At 36.2% G+C, this 18,753-nt stretch overlaps 1 protein-coding gene across 7 annotated transcripts in view; it reads right to left on the bottom strand.

Moving 5' to 3' along the window:
• LOC121327297 (sodium- and chloride-dependent glycine transporter 1-like) overlaps positions 1–18,753 on the bottom strand; it is a 48,566-nt gene that overhangs the window by 8,974 nt on the left and 20,839 nt on the right. For 4 of the 7 annotated variants that reach the window (XM_041271237.1, XM_041271239.1, XM_041271243.1 and 1 more), the window contains 6 exons: positions 3,922–4,078; positions 3,318–3,449; positions 2,667–2,919; positions 1,329–1,461; positions 981–1,115; positions 719–822 (listed from right to left, as the gene is read on the bottom strand). In XM_041271237.1, coding sequence (XP_041127171.1) covers positions 719–822; positions 981–1,115; positions 1,329–1,461; positions 2,667–2,919; positions 3,318–3,449; positions 3,922–4,078 — 914 coding nt within the window. Of the gene's footprint in view, positions 1–718; positions 823–980; positions 1,116–1,328; positions 1,462–2,666; positions 2,920–3,317; positions 3,450–3,921; positions 4,079–11,322; positions 11,353–13,108; positions 13,434–13,894; positions 14,078–18,753 lie in introns of those variants that run through there. The other 3 variants (XM_041271236.1, XM_041271241.1, XM_041271242.1) reach the window with 3 other exon arrangements.

Genomic DNA, 18,753 nt, shown 5'->3' with positions numbered 1-18,753 from the left:
AGAGAAACATTATGCGCCATTGGAGTCACAATTTTGTGCCTGACAATCTTATCCAGAGGACTCCAGGAATATTAGCATATCTACAATGACACCAACTTGCACAATACATTTAGGTTTCTTGTAAACCCACTGTATATTTTTATGATAATAAAAAATAAAACTTCAAAAATCCACCATGTGATCCCAAGGAAACACATGTATTGGTTTCAACTGTAAGGTGCTGATAATTAAAAAATGTTAGTTGAAAAAATACATAATAAGAATTTAAAAAAATAATAATATATATATATATATATATATCAAAATTAATTCTACCTTTTAAATCAAGAAGATAATTTAAAAGCATTTTCATAAAGAAATGTTGGAGATCACTTATCAACAAAGCAATGCTCTGGTTTAACCAGTAGAGGATACTGTTGTATTTTGCACTGTAGTTTCCCCCGCAATACAAACTCAGGTTTGCACACAGTGCAATACACTTCCCAAACAACAGATAGTGGCTTTTTAACCCCTTAACCTATAACCTTTTTTTTTTTTTCTTTTGACAAACCTCTATTAAAACGGAAGCATTAAAATTCCATACATACAAGGGCTAAAACCAAACCCTTGCCTCTCTGACTTGAGTTGGCTCCCAAATACGCTATTATTAAACCAATTTAGTGAAGAAATCAAATGTAAATACAATGCTGATGTTTCATTGCTGGTCGCAGCACTGTACCTGTAACAGTTGTTGTGAAATTTGTTATAAGATGCCATGGTGATGAGCCCACCCCAGGCACAGCCAAGAGAGTAGAAGATCTGGGATGCAGCATCTCCCCACACCTGAAACAAGGAGAAGGAGTTGACAGCAGACAGATTAGCATCTGGCTTCTGTTTTTAAACGATCACGCTATGATGTACAGCCACCATTGAACGATTAATGGACGGTCACATGGTGTTAGTCACACAGGCTAACCAGAACCATTTAAAGCGCTACAAACCTTTGCATCCAAGATCATTTTCCACTGCGGAGTCAGGTAGTATTTGATCCCATTAACCGCACCATCCAACGTAATTCCTCGGATGAAGAGGACGGTCAGCACCACGTAAGGAAATGTGGCTGTAAAGTAAACCACCTGCATGACAAAAAAAAAAAAAAAAAAAAAAAAATCTCAATTTGTTTCAAATCAGAGGATATACTGTTGTGGGCTAGCGGAACTAAGTTCACACTCAATTTATGAAATAATTCTAAACTCCTTTGTCTTCTGTATTTTTAAAATGTTTGACCGACCTAATGGTGCTCACAACTGTGCCCTTGGCAGGATATACAATATAGAAAATGTACTTACTTTCCCTGATGACTTGACCCCTCTGATGAGACAGAGGAACACCACAACCCAGGAGGCTGCCAGGCAACCTAAAATTGGAAGCCGCACCTCTCCAAAATTACCAATGTCATCAGAGATGTTCAACACCTGGTACCTTAAAACAACCACAATTTGCATGTAAGCCACGTCTATTTAAAACACAACAATGGTGGAGTTTCCATGCATGTTTTTTTTTTTTGCTCGAGAAAAATGTCTCATGTAAAATGCTTTTTTGGATTTCCATTCGCTCAGTTTATTTTACTCGAGTAAACCTGGCTTTTCACTCGACTTCACACAAATGAACGGGAAAGGTGGGGGTTGATATGTAAATTAGCTACATGTAAAGCACTTGGGCTGTTTTTGAAGATTACTAGTGAAATTTTGTGAAAATGTGGTTTCCATGCGCACAGGACTGGTACACGACTGAATCTAAGCTGCTGTAATAAAGCAAAATATCTTGTGCCTGGTTGGTTAATAATGTGTTTTACTGCTCTTGCCCAAATTGTTTTTCAAATGTCATTAGTGGGGTGTCATGTCATTAGTAGTGAATACTGTTTCAACTAAATTTATCTTACGACTTATTAATTAAAAATGAACTCGGAGGTATAAAATGAAACTGACCAATAGGTATTGCAGATCACCATGGCTGAAAACCGGGAGAGACGAATATATATTTCCCTTTCATTTACGCAATACAGCACATAGGAGATCACGTAAAGCTGTGTACACTACCCAGGCTTAGAAACCCTACCCATCTGGACGGCTGACAGCAGCTGAGGAAACATTCAACACCATGCTTGGGCAAATACAGGTAGTGGGCACTTGAAAGGGAGGTGGTGGATACTGATGAAACGGACTGAAGTGCAGCATTAGTTTGTTCCCAAAATTCCCACTGCCTGCTGTATCCTGCACAAACTCTTGTCAACAACAAAATGAGGTGTTCAGGAATCAGTGGCTGCCTGTGAGACAGACCGGGGAGGCTACCAGTGTTGCCAAGTCTCAGGAGAAAAAAAAGCGACACTACCTTTCAGAACAAGCCCAAAACAAATGCAACCCATGTTAGAGCACATGTCTAAAAACAAACACACATTGAAACTCCACCAGTGTTAACAGTTTATCTCATAATAACGGGGAAAAGTTACGATGACAGCCAATCAGAATGCTTTGGAATTGTCATTATTCAGCAGCTGACCTTTATCTCACAGCAATGACCATTTGACTGATTATTTTAGAATCTTTACTTCCACCATAGGCGCTCGGCTTTAACGCAGAAGTCAAAAAGGTGAAAGGAAAGGTGGGTAGCCAAGACTTGATGCTTACTTCCAGTACTCCTCGCTAGGGCTGGTCCTCTTGGCTGTATGGTTCACCAATTCTGAGATGTTGGCTATAGAGGCGTTCGCATAGGAAGACCCCACCACCCCACTGCAGTCCTTTGTGTTCCAGGAGTTATTGCAGTATGTCCAAGGAAGCACGTTGGTCATAGACATGAAGAAGTAATAGAAAGCGATGCAGATCACCACGTTGTAATAAATACCTATATACGTGGAAACCACCATCATACCATAGCCAACACCTATTAAGTACAGGGGAAAATAATAATAAAAAGAAAAAAAGTGAAATAAAACAATAAAAATTATATATATATATATATATATATATATATATATATATATATATATATATATATATATATATATATATACACACACACACACACACACACACACACACTTTTTCAAACTTTTTAAAAATGTGACTACACTGTGCATAAACTTGTTTTGAGGTGATCACACCGATATTTTAACGCAAAAATTAAAACAGTACAGGGATTAATATACATATAATGCTTCTAAACTATCTAGGTTGTGTGAGGATGTATATCCTTAATCGGTTGCACCTGTCTAAGGGCTCTTATTGCTGGACTGAGCCTGGCAGCCTTCATACCAACAAGCTGCCTTCCTTTCTTCTTACCTTTAAACATGGGGCTGACTTTCCATACCCCAAGGCAGCCAAGACTGGCAAACTGTCCAAAGGACAGCTCCAAGAAAAAAAGGGGGATTCCACAGAACACAAGCATGATGAAGTAGGGAAACATGAAGGCACCTAGGGACACAAAGACCATCAGTGCTGAGGTTACTGTACATTACAAACAAACAATGCATTGTAAATATCATGTGGGTAAACATCCCAAGAATACAAGGCTGTGCTGGCTAAACAAAATTAAAGGTAATGTAGCAAAATGTATCTGAAAATAACTCCTTGGAAAAAAAATTAAAAAAAATAAAGTGATATTGTGTACTGCAATTATTCACATTTTCACAGAGTCATCCAGTTAACACTGTCAGTGAAATGTACAGTACATTTGGTTTAGTAACGCTGTTTAGAATAACTTAACTGATGAGATTCTGCGACGTAAAAAACTGTACTTCATGAACTCTTATTTAAACCAAGACAATATTTTAACAGCAATTTGCAACTTCTCCTGATGTAATTAAGAACCAACACAGAAATAACTAATGCAAAGAAATGATTGATATTGTACACTGAAGACATAGTGTATAATAATTAGACTCACCTCCTCCATTTCTGTAGCAGAGATAGGGGAATCTCCAGACATTGCCCAGACCCACTGCATAGCCGACACTGGTCAGAACAAACTCAATCTGGTTACCCCAGTTTCCCCGGCGTACGTTCTCATCCTTCTTTGTCGTCTCACCAAGAACCGCTCCATTCTGCAGAGAGATCAGAGACAGCGCCTTCAGCCTTTCACACCATCATATACACACGTCCATGCTGTTTTTGATGTTAACTCATTAATCTGACAGTATATACCGTTTTAAGGCAAAGGAAAACATTCGACTCGAGATAGCCTTTATTTTCATATGACCAGAGCTGTCATCCGTGCATAAAAATCTGATTTTATAAACTTACTTTTGGTCTAATAAAAAAGCAAATAAGAAACAAAAATGTGCTAAATAATTGACTGATGCAATTAGGGCTGTAAAAGTTAGCACATTCAAATATGAAATACAAATCTTGAATGACACAACATGAAATGTTCTGTTTAATGGGGATATTGCATTAATTTCCACTTTCCCTGTTCAACAAGTGTGATCATTTATAGCATCTTGGTGAAAATCAATGTACACTTTTAAATAAATACAAACACAAAATGTAACTATAAATATCAAAATAAGACTTTTTTTTCAAATGATAATTTAGCAGTAAAAGATTGTTTACACAGAAGGTTTAAAAACATTTAGGATAACATTCTCAGAAGTCCAGTATGCCAAAAGTAGTTGTAATATTTTGAATTGGTTACTTTATTCCTGATTTAGTATGCTCAGTATGTTGTTATTGGTATTCACAAGGCAAAAAAATAAATAAAAAATACTCTGTTTATCACTATTGAAATTGAATTATTTTATTGATTTTTTATAAATATCATTAAATTCTACCAATACATATTTGTTGCAAAAAAATCTAATTAAAAACAATAACATGGTTTTTTGAGAAAATTGCCCTTAAATCTATGAAATGTAAATGTAATGCAGAAATCCTAAACCTTGAAAAGTTTCTACATAACTTTAAGGCTAAAAACAAGAAAAGGATGACAGCAGTAATAAAATGAAAGCTATGACTCTTTTCTTCTCATGCCATGACTTTTTAATTTGAAGGATGCTCCTATAGCACAAGTTTGACTCTGAGGAGATTTGTTTTCACGGTAGAGTACATGCAGCACGCCACCAAAGCACAATAGCAACAAGAAGAAAAAGTTGAATAAGGTATTCCTACAGCACTTTGATCTGGTCTGTATCCTCACGCTGCCTGTCTGCCTGCTTTCGTGCCAGCTGGAGATGCAGATGGCATTAAGGTTGAGTGTTACCACACAGATTTCTCTTGTCAAGCCACTACATCGCTGGGACTAAACAAGAGCCAGGCTGTTCAGCCTTCTTGTTTATGAACAGAATGAGAATATAAAACCCTTCCCACCACCAACAAATATTTTGCTCCAATTTCAGTCAATGTTGTGACAGCTTCAAATCGCAAGTTTCTAAAACTACAACCTGTGTGAGACTTTCATAGCAAACACTTTGCAAAGACAGTACTGTCTTGTCAGGTGCTTTCAGTACCACGCTCATAAAAAAACTGGGGATTCATTCTGTACCTCCTTGCTATTTAGTTACTGGTAAAGAGATACTTTGTTTCACACTAGGGACTCTCCAAGGCAGATTCAATTGTAATTTAAGCAGTAGAAGACAGGTTGGTCTTCAACATACTTGAAACACACCTCCATTTCCTAAATCACCAGATGATACAAAATTACTTTATTTTTGCAACCTATCAATGCGATTCGAGTTTACATTGTGCAACATTAAAAGTAACTAATCACAGCACCCGGATACTAAATGAGACAAACAACAATGAAACACGACGAAACATCATGACAATTACAATGCATTAAGTCATTTCAATAAAATCCATAGCAAACTCAATTGAGTCCAAAGCACATAGAGATTACAACCTCAACATCTTAACAAGAAAACAGACAACTATCAGTGCAAAGGCTGCATTGTTACAGTTTGCACCTGCAGCTGTCCACTGCATTTAAAAATAAGTGTTTAAATATTGCCAAATCTTCTGCGCAGTTGGATGGCAGCGATGTAACATCAAAGCCCCTTACGTGCTCCCAGCACATGGGTATTCATGTGGAATTTGGGGTCAGGTGCGGAAAACAACGTATTTCTAGTGCGCGCCACATGCAGCTCAGGAGGTCCCAGGGCTATAAGTAAGAGCAGGGAAAATGACAGAACAAAAGAGAAACTTGAATTAGAAATATGGTCTGAAAATTAGTGATGTTTGGAGCAAAGAGTGTGCGACAAGTGCACTCTTAACTTGATTAGAGGTAGCCCCCGAACACTTCTAAACATACAACAGCTCATCACAGGTACATTTCTAGAGATTCCATTATAATACATAAGCCTTATGAAGTAATAGGGACGATGAAAGAGAGAGGTTAGGAAGTGTTAGTACAGTAAATCATTCCAATAAGCACAACAGGAGAAAGACCTTGAGGGAGCGCATATGTTCCCTGTTTATCAGTTGACAGCTTAATAAAAGCTTGTTATAGGAATGCTATTGCATGGTACACAACTATACAGTTACAGTATGCACATGTACATTTGGGGCTAACAAACAAATAGCACTTTATAATGATTGACACTTTGTGTCTAGATCAGTACAGAAAAAAATGGTATTCCAACAGCTGGAACAGAATAAAAGACTTTTCTTTCATTATTTAGTAGAAATGCTTAACTTAACTTCAGAATAAAGGCCAAGGAAGTAGAAAAAAAGACTATATATATATATATATATATATATATATATATATATATATATATATATATATATATATATATATATATATATATATATATTTACCTTTTTTCTACCACATCCCAGGTGTTACTTGGTTTTCGCTTCATAACATTCTCTTACTAAAAAGAAAGGCTCATGCCAACATGCGCCCATATGGTCCTTCAATAAATACAGCACATGCTCCCATGTACTGTGGGAGATGTTCCATATGGTCTCTAACCTACAAGCACCTGAACTACTGTAGCCCTCTGTGTGTCTCACATGCAGAAATCAAGTAACTGTGCAACTGCAAATTGCATGATGGGTAAAAAGAGGGATGCAACCATTTTACACCAAATTTTTTATATAAAAAAAATATACAATATACTAAATCTCAAGACAGTATTGTCTGGAAGGGCCAGCTTGGCCCAAACAGTACAATTAAACTGATGAATAAAACTTAATTTACAATAAAAATAATACATGCATGTAAAAATGAATACTGTATATTTGGGATTAATGATCATAAAAACATGTTTTTTTTTTTTTTATGTTAAGGACTTTCTTTCCAAATGATCATTTGTGTTGTGAATAACCTTTACTTCTTTATTTATACTGTGGATATATCTAGAGTCTAGAGCATGGCTATATATAATCCTTGACTGGAAAAAAAGAAATGCCTATACTGACTGACTTCTAAGTCTACCACTACCACTTATTCACACAATATAAATTTGGTGTCAAATTGACAGGCAAGTCTTCTCCCATCCTGCCTAATGGGGACAGACTGCCACTCACTTGACCTCAGCTGCCAGCGAGTGTGAAAAAGGAACCTTGAATGGCAGTCGCCTCCCCACCACCCCTGACCCTTGGAGAGATATCTTAAAAGAACCCTTCAGTGCCTAACAGGTGTAACACGTACTGCAAAGCATGTGCTACTTTAGCAGACCCTTCAATGCCTTTAGATACCAAGCAAAGCTGGCACCCTGCTGGTAGAGGGTAGAGGTAGTTTTAAAAAAGTGCCACAACAGTAAAAAAGTCGACTCGAGTACACAATCCTGCCGAGTGTCCTCTGCTATCACTGAATATCACACTGAAATAAATTAACTTTATGCAACAATCTTTTCAACAACCAGTTTCCCTTTCAAGGTGTACAAATTATTTTAACAACTTTAACAAATCTCATTGGAGTAACAGTTTCTTGAAATTTCGCTGTTGATATTTTTGGTTTTCCAAAACTTTATTTTCACTTTGACTTGAGTGAACCCAATTTATCCTTCAACTACCACACTATTGGATCACTTCCTGAGCAGTGGGGAGCACATGAAGCGTTCAGCTCCCTTTGCTATGTATAGGGAAGAACCTTTTTTTAAGGGCTTGGGTACTACCCCTTTAAACCGGTCACTTATACGGTAAAGAAGCATTATGCACCATTAACATCAGGCTACATTTAAGCTTTAACAACTAAAGAAAACTTCATGAACAAATTTATCAACTACTTTAACTGCACAGTATATATGATTAACAACATCAAACACAAATTACAATGAAAAAAACTATTTAAACAAGCATCCACTTAAAATATGTTTAAAATAGGCACTAAAAGTTTACTACCTACTATGTTAAAGAATATTTTGAAACAGATACGGTACAGTACACTACGTTAGGGTAATTTCCATCTTAATAACCCCACTGCAGAAAAACCTTATAAACATTTTCCAGAAACCAGTTAAAAATACCCCCTTGTAAAGTAAAACAACTGGTTATTTATTTATTTTTTTTTACCTGTGCAATTTCTATAATGTCCATTTGTTTCAGAACCCTTGCATGTCAAGATGGAAATGTTGTGGAATTAGCAAGCTCTGGTCAGAAACACTGTCCCACAGCTGACAGCTAAAGCATACAGTAAATAAAAGGTTCCCACTGACCCTATACTCCACCCACAGAACTTGAAAGTGTATTCAAATGTGCTGATTGTGAGGAAAGCTTAAAACAGAGCTATAGATTGATTTAGTACCAGTATCCTCAAAGTTTGCTACAAAAAGTCAAAGAATGTTGTATGGGATAGGCTTGGCAGGGTATACAATAGCAAACATACAGTGACTTTTCTAAAAGGGGAATCCAAACCTTTTTCAACTGACATCAGCTTCATTTTCTTGAAGGTCACCTGTCACTATTTCTGTAGATGGTTGAAATGGGCCATAGCAGACCTTTAAACTTCAATGTCCAGATGTGTAGCTCTAACAGTTCACAAGATACAGTATTACACTTCAAAATTTGACCCACAGAGCTGAAAATTAGGTAAAATCGAAGACGCATTAGATTCCAATTTGTATATTAATTTAAATGGAAAAAAACAAACAAATAAAACTGAACCCAATTACCCGACGTTAGGCAATCATATACAATATTAGTCAAGACACCTATTTGACTTTGCGCTGGTACAAATCGTGGTCAGACACTTCCACTTTTGATAGCAATAAGGCTATGCCAACAATCGCTGTAGGTATTTTTTATTTACTTTGTTCATACTATACTGTAAAAAAATAAACAAAAAACAGGCTTTATTTAAAGAGTATGTCTCTCTAATATGTCATTATCATTTTTGAATATCAAATTTATAGCCGCTAGCCCAACTACTTCCACAGAATTAGGTCTAATTAAATGGGAATTACAGTATCCCCCCCCCCCCCCAAAAAAAAAAAAAAAAAAAAACACAAAAAACAAAACAAAACTGGCAGTGGCAGTGAAATCTGTTAAAATATTCCCAGTCCCCACCAACAGCACCACCACTCTTCTCTCTTCATAGAGAAAAGGAAACATAGCATGCTGGGTTTCAGTTTAATTAATTTACAATAGCTTTCAAATTATTGCAATTAGTATAGTCTTTGCTAAGATTAGAAAGCATTTGAGGGAAACTAGTACAATGGTATGCACTGGTAACCATACCACAAACAAATAAGGAATTTTTATGCAATACATTTCCCCACAAAAGTAAAATATTATACTTCTTTGGTAAGTCACTTCAAAAGACTTTGAAATTATGGTGTTGGGAGACTACACTATTGCAAGAAGCCCAATAAGTACTACAGCCACTTGCTAAGATTGAACACCCCATAGTGTGTTTTTCTGGGACTCCCTCCTTACCCATTTAAATGGAACTGACTTTGATCTACCATGCAAATGATATTTTCTGCTGGCGTGTTACCACTTTTAGCAATGGCACAACCTATAAAGTCTAGGCAAGTTCGAATTGCATTGCTACTGTAGAATTTTGGCTCACTGAACCTAGTGCACATGAATTGACATGCCTAATGAATGTGTTAACATCAAGTTACAAAACTACCCCCAGTTGTAATTATACAACCACGAGATCAGCATTAAGAGTGTCAGTCCAGAACATGCTTAACGGCTACACATTTTGCCTAACTGGCTTTAAACTTCTAACAGTAGAGATCTTGACAGCAGTAGAAATAAAGATCTGCACTAAAAGAGATCTATTTATATTAAGTCATCTTTGATTTAGCAGTAAAAAGCACTCTGGCAATGTATCCTAACAGATTAGTATGACTACAGAATAGCTAAGGCATTCCATTATAAATTCATTAAATTAAGCAAGTATTAAAAAGGATGCAATTATAGATGCATATATAAAATACCATCAGTTTTGAGACGAGTTAGTGCTACTTAAACTAGTTTGTGCATAATTTGCACCAACTGGTTTTAACAATGGTCCATTTTTTGGTGGACATTTGTGTCTTTTCACAAATTATCTATTATAATCTTTTTCTTTCCCAGGTAAGTTTGAGGACTCATGTGGAGAAATTGAGCAGTGGTGTGAAGTCAATGTGCCGAGCAGCCCGGACGCACCTCACTACATGGATGAACGAGCAGAGGAGCAAAAGGCCCCACAGCGTCCGTATGTTCCATTACTAGACCTCTTACCCGTCACTCTACGCACACACTTTTGTTTCAACAAACAACACTCTAAAGTAAATTCAAAGCCAATGAATACGTAGCTTCATTCACGTTGCCTCTTTTGCCACAAGTACACCTCATCTCTATGTCCATACATTACACACGACTAATACACAGCTATTGCATTATGAGTATTTTACCATAATCTGACTACACTTGTGTGTCAGCCTTTCCTTCACAAGGACTTTTCTGTATATTTCTGTATTTACTGAAGGTGTTTTATCACATTAACAAACAACTTACTTTAGGTATTGGCGAATTTAGTGCACCAAATTACAAAATAATAATTTATTTGCACAGAACCATAAGGGACTATTTTGTTTTTGGTTTGGCCTAATATAGCAGATGTTACTGTACTTATTTTCAATACATAATACAGCTCACAAAAATCTGAATACCACAGAGAGAATTTAGCTCCCATGAGCAGAAATGGTAAAGTGACATTTTACATGTATTGGAATTAATCAAATGTCATGTTTCATCCCTGGTAACTTACTATATGTATCGTAAACTATTATACAAACGTCAACATCTGTGTAGAACATCTGTTGTAGAAACAATACAAAGCAAAACTCCTTTGGCGGTAAAAAGGGTAATAAAAAGTATCAATGGAAAAGCTAAAAGGAAGCTGTCACCTCACCTGAATGCAGACCATACAGTTTCACACACCCACCATAACAGGCAAACCTCTAAAAATAAAACAAAGCGATCTGCTTCACAAAATGTATTGCCTTTTCTATTCCAAAGTTTTCAGGCGTTCTTTACTGAATTTTGAAAAACCCTGATGCCGCAGTACCGTTCTTGAAATAACAAATGGTGTTTGCTACGATTCTTTTGATTTCCCATTTGGATTTGCATTTATAGCACCATCTAAAGGTTCTGATCAATCAAACCACTCCAGCAATGAGAATTGCACAAGACTGACAATGAACCAAACAACTGGATTAGCTACAAATTGAAAATGCATTATAATATTTAACAATTCTATTTCTACTGTGAAAGATGCCATACTCTGTAATGGACGCACCCCTTACAATTGCCATTTATTCAGAAAGAAAAGTTTCCCTCTTATTATTCCAATTATTATCCAAGTGTGCCCAAAGTTCTCCTCTTTAAGAGACAGCATTGCTGTCTTTGAGAAAGAAAGACATACACAAACTGCATTATTTAATTACCAGTGAACTGAACTCATCTTTACATCATGTGGTAGGTTGGTAAAGGCATATGGTTGCTCAGTGAGCTGAGAGAGCTGTTGTATTTTAAGAATGTTTTAATTCTGAAAATTACAGCAATAACACCCTCTTACATGGACACAATCAGTACTACAGAATGTATGTACTGTTTGTATGTATGTACAGTATGTATGCATAGTAATTAAAATATGTATTATGTAATGCTTAATATGGTCATCATGTGTGCCATTAAGAATTAATACAGCAGGAAGCGAAGATACATGCAGGAAATATGATGAACCTAATATAGCAGATAATCTTCAGATGGGAAATGCCTTTCTTAACTTGATTTCGTTATATATGCAATACACCTTAATGTACTCTAACACTGTAAAAACTTTGTTAAGTACATTATGATACAAGTATACAAGTTATGCCATATTGTGCATTACAGTACATATGAAAGTGCTACGTAAAAAGCATGTTTAGTAAAAAGTCCTTCTGCACCTACAGTGCGTCAAGCAAGGAAATCCATTACCTGCTATTTTTGTATTTTAATGTAGTCCTACTGCATTTCTGAAAGTATCATGAAGAAATCTTAAATCAGCCTATTGAAACTAAAGCTTGAAACTGAAGAAAAAGCAAGACCAAAATCAAGAAAAGAAAGGTTAATTAAATATTTCTCTGGGGTTAAAGTATCTTTGAGTCAGTAAAACATTCAGCGTCTGTTACCACAAGCAAAGGTTGGATGCTTCTTTCCTCTTAGGACTACTGAGCTATTAGCTGTGACCTGGAATACTCAATAAAGAACAATGCCATGCACAATTATAGTCTCTGTCATTCCCAACTACAAAAAGACTAATTAAACACTAACTTAGAAAGAAAAGCAATCCGTGTCACAGCCATCCCTAAAATCTTTAAAGAATGCACGGACTGCCTTCTCCTTTCAGCGACACCATTAACAGAAGAAAATAAAAATTATCTACAGAAACTGTGCTAGTTCAGGCTCCTACATAAGTTTTAAACAGGCCACCATCTTACACACCCCAACATAAGCGCTGGTCTCAATCATCTCAAAGTATCAGACAGTTCCAAATGAAAGAAAGAACAAGTTCAGAAACAAAACAAAAACACTCCTTAAAATGAGTTTTCTGGAAATCAAAATACACTACATTAATAAAAGCATAAAAGACACAAATCACTAGAAGAAAATAAATAAATAAAACTACTGCAACAAAATGTTTTACCACCTACCGCAGGTAACCCCATTCCTTTCTTGGTACAGACTTTAGAAGTTTACTTATTTGTTAAAGTTTATATTCTACCAAAAGAAGACCCCTCTGCCTTGACAGAAGCAAACGAACGTGAAACAACATGAGAGGACGTGGCTCTCGATATAAAACTGAGGGGGAAAATGTGCCATAACGAATATCTATGTATTTGTTAAAAACAAATCTTCCTGTGAATTCTTTAACTGTCAAGACCCCATAGCACTAAAAAGGGGCAGAGGAAGAGCCCCCATAAATATGAGCAAAACAAAAATGTTCCCTTTCTTGTCTCTCCAACACACATACCCAGCCTACTTCCTCAAAAAAAAAAAAAAAAATAACTACCCCAACCAACCAGGACTAGGACCCAATAGATAGAAAAACTTTTCATCTTGGATACACGTGGGCTGTTTTTTAAAGAGCTGTCCCCCCTGGATCACATGGTTTAGGGGCTATTGAGTCGTCATGGACCCCCTGAATGATTGAAGAAAAATGAGGCAGTCCAAACAATAGCTTGTTTTGATTAATTCAATTCTTTTGGGACCTTCAACCGTCGTCCGGGCAGCTTAGCACAATTACTGCTTTGATAGCCGCACAAACTCACTCACTCTCTGTGGCTCCTTTGGAATCTGAATGTTTTTTTTTTCTTCCTTCCACTCAGCACTGACAAAATAAAACAATTAAACATAAGAAAAAAAAGGAAAAAAAAACTGGCGAAGAATGAACAAAATAATAAAAGTATATATATATTTTTTTTTTTATCAAAACTAACCTGATCAGAAGAAAATTCAGCATTAGTGTTGGATTCTGGCATGATTTGAGTGTTGTGTGTTTCTCTCTCTCTCTCTCTCTCTCTCTCTCTCTTCTCTTGCTCTTTTAAGTTATTCATTCACATTTTCCCTTTCGCTTCCATAGGAGAAAAAAAGAAAACCCCTCCTTTCGTCCTCGGTTGATTAATGTCTGAATTATTTTCACCTCATTTCATCTGATGGAGCGCTCAGTTTCCTCTCCGCCTCCCTCAATCATTCTGCGTGGAAGCTTTTTTTCCCCTCTCACCCCCACTCTGTCCTTTTCTACAGTGTTTTAAAAAAAATCTATTTGTTTTCCTGCTTTAAAAAAAAAAAAAAAAAAAAGAGACAGGATAGATCCACAGTTTTTATTACTACTCCCAGTATCAAAGGGGCTGTTGTCATCACGCTGGTTCTCTGAATACAGAGTGAGGAGACTTACTTGCTGGCTGAGCTCAAAAAACCCTGCCAAACTCACACCAGGGATAAAAAAAAAAAAAAAAAAACTAAGAAGCCATGTACTTCCACAGGATTTCATTTCCCTTTATATGTGTCTTTTTTTGTTTTCAGAATGATTCAGACCACCAACCTTTCCATTCAGACATTTGATTTGTAAATCTCTTGACTTTGCCTAGTTCTCCAGCTCAAAACACAGAAACTTGAAGTGTGCAAGCTAGTGTTTTTTGTAAATGACACTATATTGTTTGTGTGCTATTTTGAAGATACAGCTAACACTGCATCATTTATACAAACTCTGTCATTAATCCTGAGAACATGGACCCTCTAACTCATACAAGGAACAGTAATCTGCTTTTCTGTCTCAACCTTTTAAAAAGTGCATCTGCTGTTAAATTGCCAGCGCTACTAAACTACAAATAATTATTCAAAAACAAAGATTTTGGGGAAATGAGCCAACAACCAGCAAAAAAGTTAAACAAAACTGAACAATGATTTAGCGCACTGAACACAAGAAAAAAAGATTTCTGTTACAAAGGTTTCCCAATGTCCTTCCTGAAAGTAGGACCCATCGTTGTTCTGTACTTGGCCATCAAACTTCTGTATTCCAATATTATTATTATTATTATTATTATTATTTATTATTATTATTATTATTATTATTATTATTAATTTTTTAGCAGATGCCCTTGTCCAGGGCGACTAACAATTGTTACAAAATATCACAGTACAAACTATCACATTACAAAAATATCTCAGAATATCACATTACAGATAACAGCAGTTGTAAAGTACAATAAAATCAGTATCAAAAAAACAAATTCAAGGAAGAGCAAAAAACAGAGAATACAGTAAATAATTACATGTAAGCACGGGTTCAACTAACAGCAGTTAACTAAAAATATTTGCCAATACTGGTAAAGTCCTGAATGAGCACATAGTAAAGCACCATGAATGGATTATAATGATTTCCAATAAGAGCAATTACAAAAAATAAAATAAAACGTGAGTATAGCTACCTATAAGAGTAAAATCAAGTATCAGATACAGGAAGTAGTTATAATTAAGGCCAAGTATGGAGCAATTCAGTGCAAGTACAAGCTGATGCAAGTACTGGTACAATTGGGTGCTATATAGTCCAGTATAGTCAAGAGCTGTGAGGTTTATAGATGCTGTCTGAACAGGTGTGTCTTGAGGAGGTGCCGGAAGGTGGTCAGGGACTGAGCAGTCCTGATATCCGTGGGTAGGTCGTTCCACCAATGGGGGAAGGGTGGAGAAGCAATGGAAGCGAGTGGAAGAGGGGGATACAGCTAATCTGCCAGTGGCGGAGAAACAGAGGGGGCGAGAGAGGGTGCACGGAGAAATGATCTGGAGATAGGAAGGAGTAGAAAGGTCAAGATAGCAATAGGCGAGTGGCCTACAAACTGCAAAGGGCATTCTGAATAGGCCCCAGGAAAAGGTGTGACAAGTTACAAGTTAGGGTACTACCAACAAATTTGAAACTACATATGTATTATTTAAAAAGGGTCAATACAGGTACATTTACTAGGATTTAAAAGTGCAAAATACCCACATGGCATTCCTGTTATTTGGTAACCAGTTCCGACTTGCTACTTCTTTTTTTACATCCTGAAAGGTTTTAGCTCACCAAGATTCAAAGCCACAGGCCTCACTCTGAAGACCACCACAGGCATGCCAATTAAAGGACAGACTGGAGTACTTTACATCATTGATTATGAAAAAAAAAATCAGTCTCACCTTCATCAGCTTCGTTTGTTAGCAGCTGACAAAATGTTTCATTTTATTCTGGGGAGTTATTGAGTTACTGGCTGCTCTGTACATTGCTTACCAATTTGGTAACAAATAGGTTTCATAAATGTAGTAACAAAATTAGAGAAAATTCATGTATACTGTAGTTTTCTACTAAATGAATTCGAACCAAAGTAGATGGAACATGGCATCTTCTGCTGTGTACCAATAAGCCTTTGATAGGTCAGTTTTTAAATTTGATATTACAATGTGGAAAAAATTGCCATTCCCTTAATTCTCACTACAACACATTCATTAAAATCTGACTGCTCAAAGTTGTATAGACAGTGAAGATTTGCTTTAATTGATTCAAAGCCACCAAAGGGCAGGTGAATTTCACACTCCAATACCTACAGATTATACTGAAATGTGGGAGAAAGGTTAGCTAATTTGAGCATTTGACCTAGTGGAAAAACCCCAAAACAGAACTGACAGACATTCTGTTCAAAAAAAATATTTTAAATGCTACTGAAAGTAATAAATACTACATATTTTAAAATTAGCTCTAGCTGTAACGGTTCAGGTTCCAGTCATCAACAGTTCTAGAAAACTGCTCATGGCTAGTCATGACATTCAGAATACTAGGGGTGATTTGAACTCAGAGACACAAAAGAAAAAAAGAAAGATAGAGAATTTTGACCAGCTAAGCCAATTCAGGATGTGCATCAACAATGTAAAACTGAACCAAACCTTACACTGTATATCCCCTTAATCTCAGGAATCACCCAGTTACAACTGAATTAATTTACCTTTAGTGAAGCAAGTGTCACTATCAGCAATTGCCAGTTTCTGAAACTTTATACTGGCCCTTTAAAACTATTAACTGACATTTCAACTTTATAGTCAGTTGCACTATAGTCCAACACACTGTTATCTATTTCAGTTTAATAAACGTAAAGGAATTGATGGAATAAACCTATTTAATAATATGTTTATCTTTACTTCACAAATATGTTTAATCTTTTTTCTTTATAATTGTCCTTTATTTATTGACCTCTAACTAAATATATACATTGTTAAAAAAAAATACATATATAAAAAAACACACAAAACAAAAGAATTGACCAGAATGTGTTTAAAATAATCCTAAACTAGAAATAAAAACTATACATTTATATCATACAGTAAGTAAATGATTAATTTCAAACACTTTAAAATTAGTACAGCCTAATTGAACTAAAAGATTCTGATAAGCAGCTCAGCCAGTGCTGCTCTTCAATGCGTTTAAGAGCATTATTCATTTTTATAAAATGATGTGCATTGTGACATAACCAAGATATTGTGTTGGTGTCTCTTCTTACAGCCCAGAACAGAAATGTATTGTATTCCTTGTAGCAGTGGAAACCCACATCTCAACCTGGTACAAAAAAAACAAAAACAAAAAAAACCAAACTGAGCGACACAAAACGTTCCCTATACGATTTCAAATGAGCTGCCATAACAAGGTCTTTTCCATTCGTGGCACGCTGCCTCTACTGACAAACAAAACAAGGAGCTTCAGTGTGGGGTAAATTACTACTGCTGACCAAACATGTCACTTTTGCAACTTATTGCCACTTAGATGTGTTTCTAAAGCCCATAGATCTTTTCAGCTTAGAATCTGGAACTTCACCCATACTAATTCTCACAAGCTTTGGAATGGGATATAAATAAAAGTACTAGTGTACGTAAGTAAGACTGTTACATGAAAACTACAGTGGGCTTTCATACTGAAGCAACCCCCTATGGTGCATACCGAGATGCTCCAAATGTATAATGTTGTGAGACGGTACAAACTTAAGTGTATACTGAATCCTGCAAATAAATAAATAAATAAGTCGGGTCCACGTTATAAAACTTATTTTCAAAAGTCATAAGAAGAAAATTAAATACAGCAATACTTCGAATCACATCCAGGATTTGGTTTTAGCCAAGGATTACATTTTATAAAATTACATGAATGCTATTTTTGTACAGATGCTGACACTACTCGGGTATCCAGTTTTGTGGTGGACACACTGCCAAAATGTACTGAAACAGGTGCTTATGAACAGTACTCATACTAACCATGTATCGGTTTCACATTCTCACAGGAAATATAACCCAATGGCTGCCACAACGCTCAGAAATGAAATACTTCATGTCTGAACCCTCTGGATTGTGGTTCTGCGAGCTCAAACCATGGCAGGAAACTGAACTCTTCATTATGAATGTGACACGTTTCCCTTTTATGGCAAGAAGCTTCTGAATTTCAACACTAGATAAGCCAGCGCACACATGCATATGCAAACCCTTGCATTACTTTATCAAACTACACCATGTTTACACAAAACAAGAATTTCCAGTTTGTGAATTGCCACCACTGTCAACACAGCATGCTAGAATCACTGAATGTTGGATGGCACCATGAAAAAAAAATGTACATGGAATTTCACGTAACATTTTCAGAGATCCTTCAAAAGGTGCAAACATGTTGGTTGAAATGGTACAATTGCTGGAAAATTGCCCCTACAACTACCGTACTGTAGTTGCTTAAGAAATTGCTTATCAGTTTATAGGCAAAAAGCCTTAATGAATGGATTAAAGAATAAACCCTTGT

Source organism: Polyodon spathula, chromosome 14 (assembly GCF_017654505.1).
Source record: "Polyodon spathula isolate WHYD16114869_AA chromosome 14, ASM1765450v1, whole genome shotgun sequence".
Lineage (NCBI taxonomy): Eukaryota > Metazoa > Chordata > Actinopteri > Acipenseriformes > Polyodontidae > Polyodon > Polyodon spathula.
This window is presented reverse-complemented; position numbering and strand designations above follow the sequence as displayed.